Raw genomic sequence first — 25965 nt, 5'->3', positions numbered from 1 at the left:
CCTCAACTTATTGATGACTCGCTTCAAGTCCCACATCCCTATTCAATGATTCGAATAAACCGAGGCATCTGCCCTCGAAATTCGATTTTCTATTGATCAACAAAAATTATTCAAACGGAATAGACTCTGGAGGGATAAATTGAATTTGGTTACACTCAACCCGTCCTCTACAGCTAGTGAATTGAATGTGGCTCCAACAGAGGACACAAAAGAATCCCGCAATGGGAGAGATAGAAAAATACGAAGAAGTTGAAAACAAAGGCAAGGGAAGTGATATTATAACTTAGAATACAACAATGGTTCGTTGTCCTTTCGTAATAGAAATCTGGTGAATGTATTTTGTTTTCTATCATCCGCAAATTTTCCTCTTCCACGAGATTTGTTGATAGTCGTGTTGAAACGAGCATCCACTTTCCCTTGTTATTTAGATAAACATACCATCACCATTTATTGTATCCAAAAAGTTTAGCCATGCGTGAAAGATGAGGTAATCAATTTATGATTGTTAATACCATGAAAATTATTCATTAAAATTTTTAGTTGAACAAGTTTCAAAAAATCTCGTTAATCTAGTATATTTCAAGGTGGAATTGATGCCTTGGTAATAAGTAGGTCATCATTTATTACAATTGCATTCCGTTATTCAATATACAGACCATTTTTCTCGGTCGTCGTAAAAAAAAGCCCTGCGTTCTTTAGAAATGGAAAGAGCTCGGATGCAACAGCAGAAGACAATAAAAAAAGATTACAAAGTCGTGACATGATTTATTCCTTTTCCTTTCCACTCTTTCGAATATTTACTTTTTTTATCAAAATGTATCCATGTGGATGCCATCCACGCCGTGCTGCTGGTTGAGATTTATCCTTCTCCTCGAATTGGACCGCAAATCTGAGCAATCGTCTTCACTCCCTGTAGAAAAGTTCACCAGCACCTAGAGAGAAATAAAAAATCAGTTTGAAGCGACAATAGATTCCATGGGAAAAATAAGTTTCATGAAAATTATGGAGCGCAGGATAAACTCACGTTGGGTTAGTTATTTCTATGGTGATAATGAAAATTTCGTATGAGTTATTCAAGGGGTGGTGCTACATCTTAACGATTTCGTTCGGTAGTCCTTAATAAAAGACGATGGTATAAAAGTAGTTTGGCTAGTTTATTAACGAAAGTTCATGGGGCCATTTTTCCTCTCGAGGATGAAGGGTAAACTCGATGGAATCTCAGTGCTCTAAATTTCAACGTGTACACTTGAAGTTTGAGGATGAAGAAGAAAAAAAAAATCTCCAGACTTCGTGATGAATTTTTGTTATTCGAGCATAAATTTTTGATACATTCACTGCCATAAATTTCACTGGAGTTATGAATCAAAAATTCACCTTTCGTTGTGGCTTTTCTCCTTTTGTAAATGTGATTGAAGTGCGAGTCAAAGTTCTACCTATCCATCCTTTTACTTGTTTAGGTGGAAGTCTGGATGTTGCGCGCTCTGAGTGACAGGATGAAAGAGCACAAGGGAGAACTGTCGAAACTCTTCCCAAACTGAGAACAGCACTCATCACTTACAGTCACTCCCTTGTTATCGTTTCAACAACGTGAGTGGGATGAAAAAGAGATATTTAAGAAATTCCAGAAAGCACTGGCACGGGGAAACAACAGTTCTCTCGTTTTCGGAAAGATATCGAGTGACAGGATTTAACCGTCAAATCCATTAACAATGATGCACTTTAACATTTACCAACGTTATCACCGATGAAAAACAGGCGACAATGTCTCCCCTGAACTCAACTGCAAGTAAATATTACGGAGAAGAATCTCTGTTTGGTTTCAACGTCAAATATTCCATTCGTTCCCTTTAAAAACGAAACGAAAAGAAATTTGGCAAAAACACTCCATTAAATAATCAGATAAAGTCATAAATATGTTCTCAGTATAATTGCTCATGCTCACTATAATGATTGAATTTTCCTTAAGATTTTTTAATGAAAATAATAATTACCTATTGCAAAATGGGGCGGTACTTTTGAGTTCGCGAGATGGAATGACAGGATTTAATGCTCAAATTCATTATTAATGGAAGTGATACACATTTTCGACGTTATTATCAGTGAATTGGATCAGACGATAATGTCAAAATTGAACTGAGGATGTTTTATCTCATCGTATAACTGGTGAAGTAGGTCTGAACGGAATCATAAAAAAAAACGATAGAAATGGAAAAGTTGTTGTTTCTCGTTGACTCCATGTCGCTCCAGGTATGGGTCAATAAAGTTTAAAGTCTCATTGCTCTGTGGAAAAAGATCAATTCCAAGATGAATAGGATCTCGAGAAAAGGGATCAGACGGTTAGGGGTTATTCTAGGGATTGCAAATTTATCCTCGTGTCGCTGCACATTTCAATAATTAAATTGGCACTTGGAATTCTGAGATTTATGAATCGATTCTCCATTTCCATCGCCATTTTTTTTTCAGTGCAAATTTTTTCGATGCCATTCTTTATTTGAATTAATATTTTGGGATTGGAAATAGCTATCGACATTTCAGTCGGAAGTTTCACGTGAAGATTTTCAGTGAATTATTTCGGTTTGATTGGGGATTGAAATAACTGGACACAGGGATCCTTTATCACTCTTTCGATGTGAATTATATTAGGAAGAGGTTCTTCGGACCCTTCGGGGGAGTGATATACCATTCCTCAGGGTGAAGCTTCCTTAACATTGGGATATTTCATGCTGAAGCGGAAAGAGATAAAGTACCTCCACGAGAGGGTGAAAGACACGAAACAGAGGTTGATTGACACTTCTCGTTTTTCTCGGCTGCCTACGAACAACTCTGCCATAAAAGTTTGACGACGTGAACTAACATGTTTCACCATCGAAAAGGCTATCAAAAACTTAGAAATTTCACGTGGCTGAAGCCAAACGATTCAAAATTCACAAACTTATTTTTCCTATGAAAAAAAAAAACTCGCAGATTGACTCTTTTGCGTGTAACCTATACATTTGAATGAATGGCTTTATGACCATAAAGTTTCTTTTTCAAACACTGGAGTTACCGGTGCGGGTGTTGGGCATGAAAGACCATAAACCGTTCTCTCACGTATATCACGACAATAAAAATCGTATCTCAGGAATTGCCTCCACTTCTTTAACGCTTAATATGAAATATTCGCGGGATAAATATATATCCAACGAATATATTGTTTTTATCATCAAGAATGCACGATAAACTGCTGCAGTGAAATCAAAAGTTTGGGCCATTAACTGCAACAGTTCGAGGAAAATCCTTTTATGACATTTACCAACTTTTTATACTCGAATTTAACCCGATTATGTGGCAACTTCTTCTCAACTGTGAGTAAATATTGGGCCAAAAAAAAGCCTTCAATTTTCTTTTTCCACAAATTTTTAAACTCTTATCAACTCACTTATTAGTGAAATTAAAATCGAAGTTTGACAGAAAAATTGGATTAAAAACATCTGGAATGGAATCAAACATGGAATATATATTCATTATAATGCAGTGGATTTGCACGAGTTTAGAATTCAGAGAGCTTGTCTGGGGCTTTTTTAAAAAGAAAATCATAACTGTTACTCCCTTGGGAGCTTAAGGACCCATGTTATTGAACCCATTTACGTGAAAAGCGTACTAGATCTTACTGTGCTTGCTTGGGAGGGTGAGTGTGCAGCAATAGTAGCACTGAACTCGGTAGACTAGGGTGGAGTGAGATTCACGTTAATGGGCTGAATGGGGAAAAAGTTCCTGTTTATAGGCACCCGATGTTCCTGAGATAGGGCCCTCGGATTGAGAATACCACTTTTTTAAATATTCATTTTGAGGCCAACTGGAGAACGTCGAAATTCATCGCAACTGTTATTAACGCTAATGAGTGAGAGATACTAACGAGAGGAAAAAAAATCTCTGGAGTAATTGTAAGCATCTGCCATATATTTACACCTCGTTAAAATGTAAACTACAAGCTGAATGGATTAACTTGAAATTCCGATTTGTGTAACTGCCAAAGACGAAAAAAAAAATAGTACATTGAGGGAGAAATTAAATTTCTAGGACGAACTTAATTCTTATCGCAGAACTTTTTGCCAAGATTCCTTAAAGTCGAACGATCTTGATAAAAATTATTATTTTTCCCATTAACAATTGCAAAATGATTCTTCCAATATTCCTCAAATACTTGAATTAGACTTTCAAAGTTCAGATTCCATATTATTGAATAATCCGCGACTTTTAAAGCCCATAGTGGTCTCCCCTCAGCCACAGAGAAAAGATAAAAATAAAAAAGATCCTATTAAAGTGCCATCAATTTACAGAGTCTGGTAGTGAGACCCTATCACAAAGAGAGAGCCTTTCCCTTCTTTCACGCGGGAAAGTGGTTACGAAGATTGTAAAAAAAGAAAGATCATGAAAAAAGGACAACGGTGGACATTACTCTGGGATATTAGCATTGTGAGTGCTGGACACGATATGACCTGGAGTCAGTGAAGGTTGATGCCACATTAAGGTATATGCCTTCGCCCAGCAAGGCAAAATGGCCTCCATTAATATTCTTTAAAACCAACTATTGTGAGCAACGTCACGGTAATACGTCTACACCCACCGAGTTGAGTGGTAAAAGCCACAATGCGGTGTTGAATTTGCCATACAAACAGTGAATATGAATGTATCGTAAAATATAAATACCTGGTCCAAGGAGCTCTGGGTTAGTGTGTAATCTGTGGCTTTCAAGTCACAAGCAAGGCACTTGAACTTTGTGAAAATTTCACTGAGCACCAACTCGTGATTCTGCGGTATCAGTAACCGCGCAGCTTTAGCCTGTCTCGAGAATACCTCAGCCATTGGAAAATACCGATATATCACATCCTTCAATTCACCAGGCACTATCGATCGTGGAAATCTCAAAAACGCCACGTAACCCTCGCCGTACCTGCAATAATAAAAATTTAACATAATCAGAGAACGGGATTTACAGATAAATCATGAATGACACACTCTCATAAATCTTTACCCCAGTCGATTTTGGGATATAGGTATCTAGTACGAAACGGACGACTGCCGGATACAAGGAGGAATAAAAAGAGAAAATAGAAGAGGCACACCGGGTAAGCGAGTTTAAATATTTATGACGTCATACATTATTCTGTTAGTGAGTTTGCGCAAGTGCGCATTAAGTACCTCAGTACGGTCGAAGGGACGATGGAGTTTGGATAGAATGAAGAAAACCCCGCCGAGATATTATATTCCAGGTGTGTAATGTATCCCAATTAAAAGGAATAAGTGACAAAGTGGTCCTTCGTTTGTGTCTCTTCCGCTTTTGCCGTCGGTTAATGCGTTTCAATCTTACCCTGGCATTTTGTTATCAAAGGAATCCCCACTTAATCCCTCTCAAGCTAATGGCTTATTCTTCGTTAAGGTCATTTTCCCTTCTACTCACGTCCTCTTTTTTTTTACTCTCCATGGCGTCGCAACTTATTATTCACGGATTGATAATCAGAATAACCAGAGTAATCAGAATAAACGAACCAATTATTTTGCCGAACTACATCGACAAATGCTGGTAAAATGAATTAATTCATCCCTTATGCATTTTAATTGGGGTTTTGGTTGTGAGGGCGGAAGTGAGCTTTAAATTTACATGAGGGTGTGTACACGTGGACTCGTGTTTATTTGGGTAGCAGGATGAAAATTGGAATGCGAAAAAGCAGAGTAAAACAAAAAAGGGAGAAACAAGGCAGTGATATGCATACTTGTGTTTAAGATGCTGAGGGCTTCCAATGCATCGTAGTCCAGCACGTGCAAGAATGCCAACACGATTGCACAATTTTTCACACTCAGCAACACTGTGAGATGTCATAATAACGGAGGCCTCGGTCCGGGTTACTTGATGAATAGCACGTGCCACAAGTTCCTTGGATGCTGGATCCATACCACTGGTTGGCTCATCCATGAGAACAATCGAAACTGGTGTCATCACACTAATTGCTGCACACAATTTCCTCTTGTTTCCACCACTTAGGCTTGAAATTCGTTGATGCGCGTACTTGGACAAGTCAAATCTTTTGAGCATCGAGGCAACGGCTCTCGGTACATTAGCCATACCACATATTTCACCGTGAATAGTCAAGGACTGATGAGGAGTGAGGAATCCATCGAGGGAATCACTCTGAGAGCAATAGCCAATTTCACCATTGCACAGTGGCTTGGAGCCTACTTGATGGCCCTTGAGTATAATCTTGCCCGATGTCGGTGTTATCTCCGTTGTCAGCATCTTGAAGGTTGTACTTTTACCAGCTCCATTAATGCCCAACAAACCGAAACAAGTGCCAGTTTGTACACCAAAGCTCAAGTTTTTCACAGCAACATTTCTACCGTAAACACTGCGATATTCCTTTCTCAGTCTGACTGTTTTAATTATGTCTCTGTCAGTGCTCTTCTCCACTCGCATTCTCTCCATCGAGACGTCTTCGTCCTCGTCGTTTATTTTATCATTCACTGTGGAATTTCGCTTGCCCAAGGAAAAAAGTCGGCACTCAGTGATTATGTTGACCAGATAAAATGCCACACCAACTGAGAAGAGGTATACGTAATGCTGTCCTATGAGTGACCAACCAAGCGGTGATTTGTACGTATCCATGTTGAATCTCTCGAGTAGTTCAGCTGTAATGTCATTTGTTGACATCTGCACGAGACCATCACCCAGTGCGTATTGTGGAAAAAATAACATCAAATTATGAAGCAGTTGGCGTGTATCTTTTGCTGTTTGACTTTTTCCTACTATGTCAATCACTAGGATTGTGGCGAGACAAATTACTCCGATAAATGTGTTCAGGCAGAAGAGAACCATGTTGGACAGAGTTGCGTCGTCGAAGGTTTTTTCCATGAAATGGGTGAATGGAATGGATGCCCATCTGAAAAATTGAATTGAAATATTGCACAACCCACTGAAGTGCCTTTACATTTCATTATTTTTTTAATTCGCGGATTGCTGTTGTTTGCTTCGAATAATTTTTTCAAGGCTTAGTATTTTCAATTAAAACAAACATCACTGGAAATCAATTTGATCCAGAGAGAATGGGATATTTCGGTGGAATGACAGCTGCATGAAATATCGCAGCGTTGAGGATATAATATATTACTATTGATAACGGCACTTTTTTTTATCAATAAAAACGACTGAATTGGGAAATCACATTTAGTTTCGATATTTCTGGATTTTCGGCAGTAATACGTTGGGGATTTCATCGATTGGGTCGACTGTACAACGAGCCCTGCAAGTCCGAAGGCAGGTCGGGGAAGAAGTTCCTTGATACGAGGGGAAAAATGTGAATTTCATTTTGCCTAGGCATTATTTCGGGGAAAATTTTTCCTCCAACGGGGAGAAAACATTATTGGGTTCTAATTTTCGTCATAAATTTAGGTAGAATCGTCTTGTTGAGGGTGTGAAGTTCTTTCACAGCTATCATAAAAATTTATAATAAAAACTTCCGAACCTCCATAAACATTACGATTTTTCCCTTAATCTTCATAAATCATAAGTTTTATGGAAAATGTTCAAAGACTCTAGCAACTCATTCTCGTATACATTCCAAATATCTGAATGAAAAAATTAATTTCGAAGTTATTAAGAAGTATTTCCACGAATTGCTCATAAATAATTTATTTCATGCCAAATCAAAGGAACTTACGCAAAGAGCATAAGGAGCAAACACGTTCCCTGGAGGTTGGCTCTGGCGACATAAGCTGGTAATCCAAAAATCTCGAAAACAATGACAGCCAGTGCAATTGACCAAAGGAAAACTAGGAAATCCCAGACAAATGCAGTTGTCCAATAGGTAGCAGGGTGGACTCCAGCGAGATATAGAATACGTTTTTCTTCCGACAATCTTTCTCTAACAAGTTCCCTGGCACCTTGTGCTGCAACCAGACTGAAGGCAATCAGAAGCACCAGGGCGATTCCAACATCCGCAACGTGCTGAAGCCTGTAAATAATCCTAGGTTAAATATAAATAATGCTTCACCCGAGCTTGGTTTGATCCTCATCAGTTGGATTAATTGATACTATTTTGGGGGAGCTCTTCCAACGGCTTTCCATATTTCATTCAAGTTTTCTTTTCTTCGTCTGTGAGTCGTTCAAACCCCCCCGACTCCCACGAGAAAAAGCGAACAGACTCAACTTGGAAAAGCAATTACAAAGTCCCATGAACCCTGGCAAGTCCGAAGGCAAACAGAAGTTTAACGAGTCGTGGACGAGAAACGCGAGTGTCTGCCTCTTGAGACCTCCACAATCCGCGGAGGAAAGGGAAAACGGAATAATTTTTGTAGTGAACGAGACTCCAGTGGGTCATTATCATTTTCTATTAAAAAAAATTGATGTGGTTGAACCGGACAATGACATTAGAAATCAATTAATTTTCCATCTCCACGAGCAAATGAAATAAAATTAATTGAACATTACGTGATGAATCCCCAAATTCCGGGCGAATCATTCAAGGTTTTTCTGTAATTTTCCGGTGAATTGTTCTCTCCGCATTTTCAAATTATGATAGGCTAAATATTATGACGGATTATGTATTAAGAGTAAATGTTTATTTTTCCGCAACGAAAGTTGTTTTATTTCCATTAGCGAAACTGGTCATATATATATCATGTGTGTATATATCCCATTGTTGATCGAAATCTAGGGCATTTACTTCTTCTTGCATAAATTGTCTCTCAAGAGGATTTTGATGCGGCCGGAGTGGATTGCGACTTTTTTTTTTATCTCTAAAGACTTTTACATATGCATTGGGTAGCAATGTTATGGTATGCAGTAGAAATACTCTGTTTATGCAAGTTTTTCAGTTAGCAATTCTTGAAATAGTTTTTTTTCGTGAAGAATTAAATATAAAAGAAAATGTTTACTGCCCACAGCACGGAATTTCTTCGTTGCATGTCCACAACTGGTCTTGTCTTCATTATTTATGTCTGTAGGGCAAAGTGTATTGGGACTCTGTATTTACTCGTCTTTTATGTGAATAGTTCTTTAAAAGAAGTTTAAAACGAGAGAAATCCCGAGAGATCTTCAGAATTTCTCGATTATCGTTGAAGTCTAAAGGAATTATGAGAATCTATGAATAATCCATGAATTTTTTAACATTAATTAATACAAGCGTTAGTGTAAGAATATTAAAATTCTTGGATAACTCTCTTACGAATCCGAAATTAATAACATGCATTTAATTTTAATAGAAAATTCAGTCTTTCGCGAATTAATCGCGTGGAAAATTGATTTTTCACTCCAAATAACCGAATGTTTTCTTTTCCCTGGCTCTATAACGAGAAATATCTTCATTATACTTGCACAACTGTTCATTCCCTCCATGTTTTTATATGACAATGTTTATTGGAGCCAAGTGTATTCGCTCATTCTCCCCAACACAAACAGCCCTCCCAGGAAAAATTCAGTCGAACCCAATTCAAAAGTTTCAAACACCGTTGGCTGTCGACATCACAATAATTTTACATAACGCGTCCCTCAAGTTTCAAATTTTTTACTTCCACAAAATTGTCACTTTGTACATGCGCCTCTTTACATAAAACGTACGGAGTGCTTTATGTAAGCCCATTCTGTCTGCCCAGGGACGAAATCCAATGTCAATAATTCAATACATCCTCCTATTGAGTAGAGGATTACGTCGAGGATTATTTGAATCGATTGACTGCCTCCGAAAAAGAAATAGAAAATTGTATCATCAAATTTCGTGCATATTCCGTTAAACTGCTTGGCAAAAAAACAATTTCTTTCAATAGATTAGGTACGACCTATGTGCATGAATCCATATTGAATGATTATTAATAATTTAATTTACTGCTTCTAAAATATTTATGTGGTGGAGGAGAACAGTCAGCATTTTCCTGAATGCACAAAAGTGAATTGTTGTTTAATAATTACTCACACACTGGTGCGATTTAGTTGGTCACTGGACAACTTGAGTGGATGATTAAAAGTCGTTATCCGCCCAGGAACCCCAGAAGCCCGTAAAATAGCACCATTCAGTGAATTGAGATACGCTGGTAATGAATGGTGTCCTTTGTTATTGAACCAAACCACGAATAATGGATCTTCTTTCCAGTGGGACAAAGACCAGCCGCCATATCTTGAAGAAGAAAAAAAAAAGCAGATAAATCAAGGGCGATTATTCACTCATACCAAATAATAAATCTCATTATTCTCAACGTATGGAATAATTCCGCATTGGATAATAATTCATGAGGTGAGGAAATTTTATAATTGTTTTCAAAATGCCTCAGGAATTTTCACGCTTTGGTGCTCACTCGAGCTGTGTTACACCCTCTGGGTACCAGAACTCATATTCACGTACATTAATATTTGTTTTTCATCGCCAGTTCTATGGGAATGGATAATTCTACCGGAACGTGAAGTAATGAAAAAGGGTAGTGATATTTCGAATGAAAAAAGTCGTCAAGCTGTTTTTATTGCGTACCGTAAAAGTCCGTTCGACCCAACAAGATATCTACGTACTATTACTCACGATGGACGGATCTACGACATCCAAGTGGTGAGTTCTGCTTTTCTTTTGAAAATCCTTTTCACTCTTTGTAATTGTGTCATTTCGGCTCCATTCAACCATTGGATACCGAGAATTTTTTAATGATTTCCGTGTATTTCGGAGCGAGTGCGGAGGATCAAAATTACACACTGATAATATGGATCTAATAATTTATATTGTACTTCGGATTTGTACGTAAAAATCAATTTTTCAGAGTCACTTTATTCCCGGAAATATTCTAGATTAGCTCGGAGTGAACGAGAAAAAAAAAATTTGCTGTCATATTTTCCCATTTTATTTTGTCTCTGGGGGTTTTATGATCATCTGCACAGCGAATATCTATGGAATCACCGATTGATTGAATAAAAAATTCGATTTTACCAAAACAATCGATTTCAACTCAGTGCCATCCCTAGCAATAAACGCAAAAATATAAGAAAGGAAACATGACAACAAATACTAACGCCTTCCAACCCGTATTTACATCCTCTAATTATCTACAAATAATTTGAAAATTTTTGGCCGCAATTAAAGAGACAAACTTGACGTTTGAATTTCCAAATCTTCAGTAGAACCGATGCCAAACTCGGAAAGATACTCGGATATTCTCAAAGTCCATAAACCCCATCTTTTAATTAGAGTTAAATTAAACTCTTCATTAAAAGTAAATCCAAAGGTACTTACCTCTTTTCAATGTATTCATGAAAAGTGGAAACTATCCAATCGAGAGTTGGCCGCCCGGGGAGCGTCTGAAAGAGTCCCTCAACCGACTTGGAAACTCCGTGACAAACTTGTTGGCCCTCCAAACATTCACAAGTGCCAGTGTCGTTGGGTTGAATTTGCCAAGCCCCAGCATAATCACCCCCAAATTTATCATACAATTGCGACGATACCCGTTGTAAAAATAAATCACTACTATTATCAATACTGTAAAAATAAGTCACATGGGTATCATAGAGCTTGGGACTGAGATCGAGAGGTGGTTCATCGCTCGACGGTGGTCTAATGAGTGAAAAACCCATAGCAATGGCGACAAAAACAGTAGGTAAAAGGAGAGTAGCCAGTGGTGCACGCCAATCTCTCGAAAAATGCCACATTCTCTTCTTCAAAAGAGCCCGAGCTTGCCTCCACGGTGAAGGCTTAACCATCATTTCAGTTATTATATTTTCAGTATCATCGGAGATATTTACATGAGTCGAGCCCCCACTATTTACACTAGCCAGACTCCCACCAATTACCGAACTCTCGTTCTCGGCTTTTCCACACAGATTTAGAAAAACCCTCTCCAATGTATCACAGTCCAACGAAATCCTCGAGAAGCCCAAGCTCGTCTTGTTCTCCTCCAGATTTTTAATCACTCTAGCAATGTCATTAGCGACGCCGTGTTTACCCTGGAAGGGAAGGTTCACCCTCACTTCAGAGCCCAGGGAATCAACACTCGCATTTGAAACAACACCCTCCACCAATTTTCGCAGCTGCTCCAGCCGTTGGCGTTCAGCATATTGATTATACTGATCAGATTCGGTATTTGAGAAGGCTATGTTCAACCAATAGCCCTGCCCATATGTAGTTTTAAGGCTCAAGGGTGAACCGGTGCACAGAATCTTCCCTTTGTGCATCACCACAACTGTATCACTCAGCATATCAGCCTCGTCCAGGTGATGCGTTGATAAAAGAACAGTTCGATTCTGCCTGTGTTGGTCAATCAGATGCCAAATGCGTCTTCTGGCCGCTGGATCAACACCAGCACCAGGCTCATCCAGGATCACCAGTTTTGGAGAGCCGAGGAAGGCTAGGGCCACACAAAGACGTCTTTTGGTTCCACCAGATAGTCTGGACACCGGTTCGTGCTCCTGTTTACCCAATTCCAGGGATGCCAGCATTGAGTTAACGTCTTTCAGCATTTCTTCCTCGCTCAGTGGTCTTTTCAGTTTCGAGTAGAATATCATGTGCTCTCGTGGTGTTAAGGTGTCGATGAGGACATTCTCCTGAGGGCAAACACCGATGTCTGGTTTGCTCCCTTCTTCACCGTCCAGATATATTTCACCGCATGTCGGGGCTATCATGCCTGTTAACATCTTTATTATTGTGGTTTTGCCAGCTCCGTTACGACCCAGAAGGCCGGTTACTTCTCCTTTACACAATTTTAGGGTGAAATCGTCTACGGCTGTGTACTCTCCCTGTTCTGTCGTGTAAACCTTCTTTACGCCTTCGAATCGCACACCTACTTGTTTTTCACTCACTGCCATTATCGTTGAATCATTGTCCTCATCTGGACGGAGGGGAAATCATTTTCCAGGTGTGATTATTCGAAAATACAGAATATATAATTATTTCGAACTTCACATGTTTAAAAATGGGAGGGTATTTCGGCAACGATTCGCCGCATTTTATGATCATTTAATGACCCCCAAAATTTCATGATCGTACTATAATTTTTTTGTTTTTTTATTCATTTGTTCAATTATGGCACGTGCATGACACTTTACGAGTCATGATATAATGATAAAATGGAAAAACGGTACATTTTTATCTGCAAACTCGTAAATTCGTAAATTGATGATTATTCTGAATAAATTTAGTAGGCCATTGTGATATTCATTAAATAAACTTTATAGCACACCAACGAATGTTATGAATTCACCTCGTTCTTCGTTAGGTGATTAATGAAGGCCGCCCACCCAAATTGTTATGTTTGAATTAAACACAAATCTGCGCTGTCAAATCGAATACATGCCAATTAAAACGTACAAATGATCATGGTGTGCAGTGAATAGTGATACCTTGATAAGTCGTCGAATTGTGCAGTACATCATTAGTGAAATAGAGATTGTTGACGAATGCAAGGTAGCTAGGCTGTCCGAATAGTGCACGTGGATCGGACCACCACAAACTACGCGATCGCAGACTCGGTGAGCCTTTCCCTGAAAATGTTTATTCACATTTTTCCTTGCTCCTAGTTAAGTGCTCATGAAATAATCTTAATGGAAATGCAGAGAGATTAATAAATTAAGACAATTTCCTTGAAACATTTATGGGAGAGAAAAGTTATTTGAGTACCGCAGAATTAAAAGAGCTGTTGAGAGAATTTTCAGTGCTTTACCTGAATTTGTATATCGGACTATTGTGTAGCCGATTGCTGCGTACAGACAACCGTCCACTGCTATCATGATGAGTATCATACCGAAGGACATGGGATCCCCAGGGCTTGGCTGTTGCCATATGTGATTCCAGTGCATGCCGGTCCCTTGAACCTCTCGGCGAACCGCATACAAACATCCGTAGGAAAAACTCGTCGACATACTGAGACACTGAAATTTCCATCATCCAAAGTTTCTCATTGGATCTCCATTCATTGAACTGAGAGAAACTCATACATCAACCAATAAAGCAATATAGCCACATTCAAAATTATTCCCATGACCGAAAATTCGATTTCTCCATTAATTTATGAGATTCAAAAAAAAAATGAGGAATGCCCCTTGTAAAATGGCGCTTAAACCCGATGCAAATGGTTGTAAAAAAAGACTATTCGCCTCCAGAATCCCAATGAAATTTCTCTCAGCGTAGAATGATAACAAAAACTTACCAAAATAAAATTGCAGGCAAGTCCCATCGTAGCCTCCATAGCAATAACAATAACATAAGGCATATAAGTCAGTAGAAACATAACAACAGTGGTCACAGCAGCCAAACTAGCCGATCTGAACATTGTACTGATCATGTAACAAAATGTAACAGCCGCAAAAACGTAATCGAGAAAGAGAATCATAATTAGAACAGGATCCGAGAGTGGTAGAATTTTTCCAGCAACGAGAATTATGCAAATTGACGTTACGACAATCGTCAACTCAATTGTCGTGGTAATGAACCAAGCGAGAGTATTCCTCCAGGGTTTTAATCCCATTACACTCATTACCATTGAATTCTGTGATTCCCTCTCCCAAACGATGTATCGAACTGCCGAGCCGACGCACATCATCATAGCGAAGAAAAAACACGTGATTAAACCCTGGGACTCGTAGAGAGTTCTCTGAAAGGGTGCGTACTTCCAGCATGGATAAGGCATTTGTTGTGACACGGTTTTCCAATTCTGCTCCTTCCCCGATTTCACTTCAATAATAGCCCGATCAATAGAGTCCTGAAGTTGTACAAAACCCCGCAGATATCTCAAATCCTCGATAAATGAGCCTTCAGGTCCAGGTACCCAAAATTGATTTTTCAATCTCTTTGTCGATGGTACGTAATCCACGTCCATCCGTATTTTATATTTAACATCGTACCCCAAAGTTTCGACCCCCAGAGATCGCCTTGATAGTTTCTCATTGTCGAGAAAAACTACCCCAGCGAGAAATTCATTTGTATCAGTGAGTTTTCGTGCTTCCACTTCGAGCTCCTCCTCCGTTGAAAATCCAATCATTCTGTCAATGAGAATACAGTCAACTAGATTATTCAGCATTCCAATCATCGTGATTAATTTATTTGATTTCTTCAATTTCCACGCCAAATCTCCCAATTCAAAATTCGATAAATCACCCTCGACTCGTCCTCCACTCATCGATTTAACAGCTATTTTCATCACTTTAGACCCCATTATCTCCTTCAAGTCCTTCAAATTATCCCCCATCTCCGTTAAATTAGCTACAGCAATTAACGTTGTTTCAATACTCGACATGAATTGACTGAATATTTCCATTTCATGGAATGTTTGATTTGCGAGGCTCATTACTCTGTGTATCACTGGTGAATCCGGGGCGTAGAGAATTCTACCTCGGAGAAGGGGCTTGACATACGACCACACGATTTTACCCCCCGTCATGCTCAAGAAACTCTTGTAAGTGTCCCGACAAAATTCAGTGGGCAACGAATCCAATTCCCTCTGATCCACTGTTTTCTTAGTGTCCTCGATTTGACTGATTATCCTGTAAAATTCACCACTATCTGATACCATCTGTCTACCACACATTAGTTCACTGGCTTCTTCCAGGAATTTACCACTGGTGAGAGTCGAGGAATTTTCCTTCATAGTTTCAGACTCCTCGGAAGAAAAATTCGAGGACATCTTATCCTTGAACACCGGCAGGAGTTCACCCACAACCCCGAGATTATCGAATATCTCGTTCCCCTCGGCCGTCGACAAATTCGCATTCTTCAGGATGTTCTTCACATTAGCGCTCATCAAGTTCTTGAAGACATAATCGAAGTTTATATTTTTTATGAGAGTTATCGCGAGATCCTGGGTCACCGATGAGTTCAAAGAGCAGAGGACACGACTGACTTCCTCAGCAGATGTGCTGGACCCCTGGAACTCTAGCATCTCCTCTAATTTGTCAGTGGAACAAATGGTATCCGTCAGACTCAGTGCAGATCGTTCCTTCATGAACACCGAGAGCATGTCCACCTTTGTTCCACTCAAAATATCCACAAGATCATCAGAAAACTTAATGTCCTCAACCAGAAACTTGCGGAGGCCCCGCCAATCTTGGAACATCTCCGAGACCGAGTACTTCATATCCAACAGCCCCAAATTCCTGAATATCTCCATGGACTCAAAAGCGTCGACGATGGCGTTGAGGTCTCGGATAACTTCAGGACTCTCGAGGAATGGCTCGATGTCCTCGACGATGTCCTTGAGTGCAGCAAAGAGTTTATCGATAGTTCGGTCCTTGACAAGGTAGACAACGCCGTCAGCAACGTCAGGCACTCCCAGGACATTGGATACATCTTGAAAATCAATTTTACTTCCCACTTCCAGGAGACTACCGCTCTCCTCCAGTGCCAATGTCAAATGCTCGAGAATCTGTTGTATCCAGGTGAAATTCCATGCAGCACTTGCTCTCCATGACACAATTTCACGATTTATCAATTCAAAGTCCAAGTGGTTTGTTAAAAGTTGCGAGACCTCCAGAGTTGATGGGTAATTGGCAGCCCTGGGCTCGTAATTAAGAAGCTTATGAGCTCCCCTGGAGTTGAGAAAATTATTAAAAGTCGTCGTATTTCTGCAGTCCTGACGTTTGCAGAGGGAATTAGTTCTCTCTCCGAACAATAAATTCACGTTTAATGAGGCGTTCGGCAAGACCCTCTGGATTTCAACAACACTAGAATGTTTTACTATGTCCTTCAGGGGCTTCCAAATAGGGATGAACTTCTCAGCCAACCTTGTATAATTGAGTAGAGTCTCGTGGTTATTTACCGTGTCTATGATTTTTATATTTTCCCTCAAACCATCAAGCCCGCCAACCAAAATTTTAACGTAGATTGCCGGTGAAAAGGTCCTCACACCCTCCACGGCATTCATCAGACACAACTCCAGCTTGTTATCACCCGTGGGATTTTTATAATCCATGATGATATCCGTGATGTAGTGCAGGCTGTCTTCAATTGCGATAATGAAGCTCTCGACGTTAAATTTCTTGGTCATGAATTCGTAATTCTTTATCATTCCGATAGTCTTCTTCCAGTACAATTGCTCATTTAGCACATCCTGCAGCTCTGACACTTTCATTCTCTTGTACTTGCACAGAATATCCGAATATATCCGATGATTACTCAACTGCGAATTAAGAATCTCCACGACACGAGTGTCGCAGAACGAACACGAACTCCTCAACTCAGTGGATGATAATAATATATTCTTGATAATTTTAATCGACTTGGTTACTATAGTGTGGGACAATGAGCGCAAATCTTTCTCTTGATATTGCTTTTTAAAGTCAATTAAAGTGCCTTCGCGGAATGAAATCCACCAGGAAGGTACTTTTAGGGGTTTATTGCCATCGCAGACAGATCGCAAAAGGGTCGATTGAAAATTTTCTAAAGTGTCCATAAAGTATGTCTCATTCAATGTAACTCGGATCCAAGTATTGCCGTCGCTATTTTTTATGTTTATGTCGTCAAGAATATTTCCACTGAGTGATATATTGAGAATGCTCAGGGGTTTGAGGTCATTGATGCTGACGGCGGTATCAGCGAGGAGGACCTTCTGGCAGAAATTCGTGATGCTCGTTAAAATTCCCTTCTTCCTGATGTAAGGCGGGGGTATGAGATATTTTTCCACATCGCAGAGATTTACCTGACCAATTAAGAATTTATCGAAAAAATCGGTAAGTCTCTCGGAGCTGATGAATGTCTCCAGAATCGTGATGATGAGGTTCGGGGTATCTTCGATCAGATTCAACACCGATTTCACTCTGGTATTTTCGAAGGACATCCGCAGCTTCTGCCAAACATCTCCACCGGATATTAAATTCATCCAGGCATCAACGAGCTCCATGATCTGTCGTACTGAATTCAGGATAGAATCTTCGTATCTTCTCTGAATTTTGGTCAAACCGATCTCTGAAAATGTCTGCACCGAGAAATTGTGCTCCAGGGGGACCAGTTCCACGAGAATTTTGTGCACCCACGACTGTTCCGCTTCGTGAATTAATCTCCTGGAGTCATTCGGAAGGTGCCTCCATGTTGTAAAATTGAGGATTGACGAGTGAAAGGTCAATTCCCCAGAGGTTTCGCGAATTGTCCAGAGGGCATCGATGAACTTGATCAACGATTTCGATAGAGGATCGATTTTTTCCAACGATGAACTTCTCCCTGTGACGAGATTCACGTATTCCTCACTGGTTGCACTCCTCACTAATTGAAGGGGATCGTACGTGCACATGTGATCGAGGAACTGTGAGTTGTTCCTCTCCCTCCAGTAACTCGAATTGAACCGTAAATAACACATTCTGTGTCGGAGTTCTTTGAGAGAATCCAAGGAATTATCTGATCTATTGAAGGTCGTGAGAGTTGCGGCTAATGAAAGGGCCTCGTTGGGCCTTGCCTCGATAAATTTAACAAGCTGATGGACATCCCCAGGTCTCACCAGGTCCCACAGGTGCACTACATTATTCCCTAATTTGTTCTCCTTGAGAGCGTAAGCAGCGTTTTTAAATGCCTCAGAAATACCTTCAACAATGAGTCGATAAATTGTCCAACCACTCTCCGGCTGTTTTGTTTGTGACTTGGATGTTAATACCCTAGGGACCTGGAGTACATTCTTCAGAGTAGTAATAGCACCATCGAGATACTGTTTATCGACGGGCGGATCGATACCCATTTTCCCATCAACAGCAGCTTCAATAATTACAGCCAAGTCATGAATATCGTAAGCCAAAGTGAAGAAATAACTTCTGTACTGAGACACGGGTTTCCCCCAGTACGCAGTCTCCTTGAGATAGAGATCGAAGTATTCGTTGAAATAAAGGGCATCATGATCGCAAGTGAAATTTTTTAAATTCAAGTACTCCTCATCCGTCAATCCCACTTTGTAATCAAAAAACCATGAGAATATGTCGGTACACGTTATACCATTCCCATTCTCAATCGCTTTATATATCTGATGATCTAGTTCTGGATCGGATATGCCGTAAACTACGCTCGCTAAAATATAAGGGAGACGTTGGTGCACTACAGATACTATACTCTTACTCGTGAATCCGAGGAGAGTGAGAATGTTCAAACTTTTAGCATTAGTCTCCACAGGTTTTTCCAGTATCTCCAAGCCAAGATGAACGAGATCGTGAAGTACTTTGGAGGTGAATTTAGCGATAACGAGAATCTCATCAATTCCTCGCGCCCTTCCAGTTGACATCCAAGCTTCTCTGGCTGTTAGATTGCTCTGTAGCGTTGGTATACCCTTATCGATCTCCAGGTCAATGAAATCGAGAAAGCTTTTGGCTTTCTCCTGGACTTTAGCGATACCCTGGACAATCTCTCCGGGGGTCAGTTTTTTAATTTGAGGGGAAAATTTCTTGACGAGTCCTCGGAATCTGACATATCCCGCAGTCCAGTCGAAAGCTGGCACGTCTCCAGGACCATTTGGAGCGAATATTTCGGCAGTTCTTGAGAATGTCGGTTGTGTGGTCCATTCTCTGATGAAGGGGCCAGGGTTGCAGATTATTTTTTCGATCCGCTGGACGAGCTGAATTGTGCCAGGACGGAGACCGAGGGCCTCACCGAGACTCTGATTGTGGGAGCAAGGCCAGTTCGGCTCCTTCTTCATGTGATCGGTGATCATTGTGATGATGTGGACGGGATTCTTCTGGGTGAATATATTGACGAGGTCTAGACTTATCGAGGGGAGATGTCGAAGAGCTGTCTCCAACAGGAGATCAGTCTCCGGCATGTCGTCCAGGTCCGTTGGTCTTCCCGGTTCTTTTATGCCTGACAGATCGTCCAGGATCCTCTCCATCTTGTTGGTGATCGTGGAGATCGACCAGGCAACTGCCTGCAGGCTACTCCAGCCTTCTTTCTCCTGAATATTAAAAAGCCGACTCTCAGCTAGACCGAACAATCTGCAGAGCCCACCGACGATTACCTGTGCTCCGTCCTCCGGAGTGAGATTCGTTGTCCAAGTCTCTGTGAAATCTCTTTTGAATTTTTCTAGATTTTTGAAATAGTAATCGTTTTCATCGTCGAACTGCACCAGCGAGTCCACGTATCCGTAGATTTCCACGACTTTACCATTGAATAGAGTCCAGTTGAAGGGCTTACGATCTCTTAATAGGTAAACAGGTATTTCGTGTATGTCCAGCTGCTTCTGGACGGCACGGGATAATCTGCAGACAAGAGCCTTCAGCAACGAGGCATTACCACGCTCCGGGTAATTAATCAGGGACGGTGGATTTGAAGGGACGCAATATACCTGCGTGAAATTTGAGTACTCGAGGATCTCCAATGTTTTATTGCGATCCGAGACTGTCAGGTAAAATGACTCCAGTAGTTCTGACTCGTGCTCACGAACGTCATTTATCCAACTCGTTGAGTTCTCACGTAAATCATCGAGAATCACGTCCGCCATCATGTCCATGTTCTCCAGATCCGGCTTGATCTTCATGTATGAAATACTCCGGAGTCCGATCATCTTTGCAAGACTCAGGTGATACATCAGGATGTCCTTTCGACCTTCTGATGAAGTCTCATGGAACGTCTTCAGCCAGTTTTCTGACAGCTTGAAGTCACTCCAGTCGATCTTCTTCAGAGGCGGGTGCTCCTGGTAATTGAGGAAGAGTTTTATACTTTTAAGTAATGAAGTTGTATTGGATTTTTCAATGGAGACCGGTTGCTTGAAGGCCATGTTCACGAACGTCTCTAATGTGTTCTCGACAATTGTTCGGAATTCTTGGAGTTCGAGGGCCCTGGAGATGTCTTTGACGAATCGTTTGCCCTCATCAGAGCAAATCAATTCGAATTCCCGTGGAGGTGAGGAATTCGGCTTGAAGATTTGGTTGAAAGTCTCTTTTGAACAGATCATATCTGATAGGGGCATCTTAGCTGCAGCCTCGATGAACTTCTCTGTTTGCCACGGGTGTGAAAACGTTTGAATGAGGTTTCGGTAAAACTGGGGATTCAGTTCAGTCAGGATTTTATTGACGACCGTCTCGTGAGTCTTCGATATGTTGTATATTCTCTGTTGGAGCTCTTCGTGGATTATCGCCACGTGGTGGATCATCCGCACGACATTCTCCATCATGGAATTCAAATACGTCATCATGTTCATGATCTTGTCTGAGAAGAGGTTTCTCAAACTGTCAAAAGCCTCTGCTGCCAAGTCCATGTCATCTTTGTGACGATCCAACAATCGCTTCATCAGTTTCACACCGTCCTGGAGAACTCTGTAACTACCATCCATTATTTTAGTCACATCCTCTAGATTTAAAAGGTGATGAGGAGACGCTTTTACACGTTCACCCAGATCTGTGGAAAGTTCAGTTGGACTCCCCTGTTCTTGCTCTGTTCTATTTCTCTCGAGTACTTCTTTCATTATTTCCAGGAGTGAATTCAACTTGGATAAACCAGAGCGTGCGACTGGCCAGTTGTGATCGCCTGTGAACACTGGATCGAGGATTTCGATGGTTCGGTTGATGAAGTTTAGGTCGATTTTCTTGAAACTCAAGGTGCGGAAGAGAGAGAGAATGCTCGGAATCCATTCACGGAGTTTTAAGTACTCGGGGACATGTTTGATTACTGTTTCGAGGTTCAGGGTTGTCATTATGGTTTTTGTAATGTCGCCGATGAAGTCGTACTCGCGGAATTTCGCCATCACCCGACTGACCACCTCCAGAAGACCATCGAAGTCCAGGTGATCCGTTAATTTTTGAAGTATCAGAGGCACTTGGCTGGAGTCTAGGTGGCAAAGAGCGTTCGATATTTCTTGGAGATTTTCCTCTCTCGGGGCGATGAGGAATTCCTTGAGGCTGGAGGGGGTGCAAACAACGTCGTCGATGTTCGATGAGCCGAACGATTCGATGAGATAATACAGTTTTATTGAGGTATCAAAGAGATCATCTATGAGAGTCTCCCGGACACCCGGCAACTGCTTCATCAGAGAGTTCTTCACGACTTCGTGATTGTTGAATAAATCACCCAGTCTCAGGCCACGATCAAACAACTGCTTAATTTCTGGCTTTGTCAGGATTTCTGCCATTGATCGGAGAAACTTCACGCTCTGGGGTAGACTTTTCACGGCGGACAGAATCGTCTCGTTGGGGAGGAGTGATTGAAACTCCAGCATGAGTGGGCCAAGTCTGTTGTTTGTAAAAAAAATTATATCAATATTCCAGATCAGACTGAGAGTTAATTGCGATAGTACCGCTATGAGAGAAGGAAACGTATGAATAATGATACGGAAAAAAAATCCTCAGAGAAATTGTGAAAAATAAACAAAGGATGGAAAATTGAAATGAAAATTAAACGTAAAATTATAATTTTGTGTTAAAAAATATGGAGCTTCAATCAATTTATGATTATCTTATAATAAGAGGTGTATTTAATATATTATTAAATCACAATTACGTAATTATTGAGAGGAAAATTATATTTTCATGGACCATTTGATTGACAAACTTGGGCAGAGGGTCATGCAATACGATTTACGCAGCCCTTTTATTGCCATCTCTCACGAATCATAAAGCAATTCTCCGGAAAAATGAAAGATGATAATGATAAAACGATAGCAACGATTATGAGACGTCTGCTGTAAATTTCCGTGAAAAATCTTGAAAAGGAGAACTCAAGGGGATAAAAACAGCAAAATTGTCAGATCAATCGTTGATAACGTTTGCCAAGTGTAAATGATGAGGGATGAACGACAAACCTGGCATTTCGATATGAAGGCACCTCCTCGTAATTATCGAGGGGATCACAAGGATTTCCAACGCTGCAGATATAACTCTGCACGAAAGGTAGAAGACCATCACGTGGCATAAGCCTAGCTGGAAATTGGCAGGTGGGATTGTACTCTGGCTGTACATTGTCGCGAACAATATACAACAACATAAATATGACGATGGGCCAGATGAAGACGAGACCAAGGATTGCCTGTGAAACATTGGAAATATTTAATGGCATCATCAAATTGCCCGTTGCTAGTGGGAATCATCGGAGTGATTAGCGCTCTTTGATTATTGTTAGGATTATCTCTCGCTTTCAAGGTCTGAGTAATTTTATCTCCTCTCGTTGCTCACTTTAATCCCACATACGTAAGGTATGAGGCAATTGCAGTCGATCAGTCGGAAAACCGGTGACTTTCGATTAAAAAAAATTAAAGAAAACTCACCGGTCGTCGCTTCCGGACTACATAATTCTTCCAGAGGAGGAGGCCGAGCTGATCGACCCCCATTTCTCAAACATCAACCCCTGGGAATTAAAAATTTCATTAGTACTGAATTGACGCGGTGTTTATTATGCGTTAATACCGCACCGTGCATTATTTCGATTTTTTTAACGGAATTTTGCTGAATTTTTCAGCGTTCACTCGTACATCGCTGGGAGGACAATTATGTTGAGTATTTTTTTTTGACTTTTCCTTTGACAAATGATAGGGAAATCCCTAGTACCCGTAATATATGAAATTCTATCACTCAGTAAAAACACGAAAGAATCCGGTAAACAAGCCATTGTGCAAGTTCACGTGAAATCTTTCAGTCCATTCACCCCAACTTTACACGAAACTTCTGTATTCATAACACCTCGGGTACTTGAAAATTTCACCTTCATTTCACAGCTCCGTGATTTCCTGCGGGATAGCGATTTGCAAACACAACAACTCCCATTGAATCTCGTAAGCCCCTGTTATGTTTCGAATGAACGAGATTTGTTTTTACAGCTCAAAAGCTTTTCAATTAATAAAAAAAAAAGTGTCGGGTGATGGTGAATCCCATCAATATCCAGCCGGAAACATTTTCAGCTTTTCCTTCGGACGACAATTTGGAGAAATGTAACGAAATGCTCAATGACATCACATCGTCGCTCAATTTATTAACATGTCATGAAGTGTAAAACTTTCACTGCTGTAATGTTACTGGTTAACTCTCGACACCCGACAATACAACCCAACAATCGAACAACTCGACAACAGTGTGTCAACTTTCGTAAGCGGTTCACAACATACCACAAATTGCGTGACTCCAAATTCAATTGATCCGATGATCGAACTGTATCATCAGTCCCCTGTTATATTTGTCGTGCGCTATTTATTGGACAAATTCGTGGAACAGTGTTTGGGGTACTTGATTGATTCTTCTTACTCCGCACGCAATTGATATTTACAATGACGAGTACAGAGATGGACATTCAAATTACACAGCACGAATGGAATACGCGGATAATTATATATAACGTACATTACGTGACGGGCATGTGCTCTATCCAAAATACCATATGGACCGGGAAAAATTTAATGTTTTATTACAATAAAATGGAATTTATAATATGAGGCAGTAATCTTGTAGTGAAATGACTCCGGAGGAATTTTTACCCTGACATTGAAATTTTTACTACTCATTATGGCTTTTACTGCAATGTCAGGGTAAAAATACGTTTACAGCCGGTGCACGATAAATAAATGTCAGGGTAAATTTTAGTATAAACTTTTATGTGTGTAAAATATATTTCGGTAAATCTGCCCACACCCAAATTTCTAGGGTTGGCACGTGAATTTTTCCCTGGCCGTTTGCGCCCTTTTTTCCTGATCAGCGGATAACATTTTATTTCTGGATAATTCCATTTTATATCTGACATTTTCAATGAAAAATTAATACATCGATTTATTTTTAAAGGTATGATCTCAATGAAACGAGTCTGTTCGTTTCAATGAAACTATATGATTAAATAAAAATAATCTTTTTTTAAACCCAAACCCAATTAGTTAATTTCATTCAATAAATAGAGGATCCAGCCCGACCCACCAGTAAAATCTCCAGTGATTTCTTGAAACTCTGAATGAAACTCTCCTCTCGAATGAAGGGAATAAAGAGGAGCAGCCGCACATTTACTTTCTACCTGTTTAATTAACACTAATAGAAGCGACAATTACGAAAGTACATGGTGTGCCCATTCATTCGAATCGCGTCTCAAATAAAATAATTCCAGGAAAAACTCAACGATTGATCGTATTGAAATGTTTCCGACCAGGAACTCATCGGAGTTCAGAGTCCAAGGGCTTAAATCTACATAACAACGAACAATTCAAAGAATAAGCGTTTTCGATGCCCGATGACCCATCCATTACCATCGCAATTAAACAGACTCTCACCTGAGGGCCTATCCAAAATGCTCATGCACCACCAAATGGAGCATTCTCGTCGAATCCCAGGCCAGTGTCGAGTGTGATAATTGCGGAGAGACAAAAAAAAACTAATTGAAAACAATTTTAATAAATGCTCCTTGCTTGTTCCACCTCGAGTCCCACTCAATCCATTCGTTTACGTAACTACAGTTTTTCCCCGCATTTTTTGTCACAAAATTAATTGCACTGGCTATTCAATGTACATGTTTTGTCACTCAGTTGTTCCTTTGAAAGTAGCGAGGGTTTTGTATATTCTGCGTTTTGTTTGTGCGTGGATTGGTGCAGCCGGTTGGACGGTTGGTGCACGACTGTTGAGTGCCCTGACCGCAGGCAAACATCAGAAAACTCAAGCAGTCCGGTATCAAAGGACCACATGGACTACCAGAACCCACCCAACACACACTGCTAGAAATTTCTTCGAATTTCAGTCACGGTGTCATCTGAGTTTTCAATGAAACTATGAATTGAAACTTTGTGAAATGCTGAAACGATGTCCCTCGAGGAAAGAATATGTGCAGATAATCATCACCACTGTATCACCGAAGATAATCTATTAACAGATTCATACCTGGTATATTGCACTTTTACGCTAATATATGTTATATACTTTGCACATATGCCATTTCACATACGGAATGAGATTATTGATCGAAGTAAATTAATTTATCTCGTTTTACCACTCCACTACGGAATTACATGTTCAATTGAAAATTTTCACTGAAACATTAATTTATTTCTTCCAAATGGCTATTTAGTTGGAAGAGTACATTCAACATCATAATTAACACGATGGCTTTCTCG

General features: G+C 40.3%; 1 protein-coding gene and 1 long non-coding RNA gene across 3 annotated transcripts; one reads left to right on the top strand and one right to left on the bottom strand.

Annotated features, from left to right (window-relative positions):
* Positions 1-559: 559 nt before the first annotated feature.
* ldd (lipid droplet defective) lies at positions 560-25965 on the bottom strand. 2 transcript variants are annotated; one of them, XM_011310466.1, is made up of 12 exons: positions 25132-25965; positions 23155-23234; positions 22693-22916; positions 14146-22123; positions 13660-13867; positions 13340-13480; positions 11241-12828; positions 9942-10142; positions 7692-7985; positions 5754-6914; positions 4690-4933; positions 560-932 (listed from the first exon to the last, which is right to left on the bottom strand). In XM_011310466.1, the coding sequence occupies exons 2-12, from the start codon at positions 23215-23217 to the stop codon at positions 810-812; spliced, it is 12225 nt and encodes a 4074-aa protein (XP_011308768.1). In that variant the 5' UTR covers positions 23218-23234; positions 25132-25965; the 3' UTR covers positions 560-809. The 2 variants fall into 2 exon arrangements, with proteins under 2 accessions (XP_011308768.1, XP_011308769.1); XM_011310467.1 differs by lacking the exon at positions 13340-13480.
* LOC105269887 (uncharacterized) lies at positions 10149-10457 on the top strand. The gene is made up of 2 exons (XR_892489.1): positions 10149-10259; positions 10393-10457. It is a non-coding gene; the product is annotated as an uncharacterized lncRNA (long non-coding RNA).

Source organism: Fopius arisanus, unplaced genomic scaffold (genome assembly GCF_000806365.1).
Source record: "Fopius arisanus strain USDA-PBARC FA_bdor unplaced genomic scaffold, ASM80636v1 scaffold00076, whole genome shotgun sequence".
Lineage (NCBI taxonomy): Eukaryota > Metazoa > Arthropoda > Insecta > Hymenoptera > Braconidae > Fopius > Fopius arisanus.
Note: the sequence above shows the minus strand (reverse complement) of the source record. Positions and strands in the feature narration are given on the sequence as shown.

What these genes read in the sequence shown, in the direction of transcription:
- ldd (XM_011310466.1), bottom strand. Translation starts at nt 23,217, where the DNA reads ATGGGGGTCGATCAGCTCGGCCTCCTCCTCTGGAAGAATTATGTAGTC. An exon ending in CAACTAAATCGCACCAGTGT is followed by an intron (nt 7,986 to 9,941) that starts GTGAGTAATTAT and finishes GATTATTTACAG; the next exon opens with GCTTCAGCACGTTGCGGATG. An exon ending in TTGCTCCTTATGCTCTTTGC is followed by an intron (nt 6,915 to 7,691) that starts GTAAGTTCCTTT and finishes TCAATTTTTCAG; the next exon opens with ATGGGCATCCATTCCATTCA.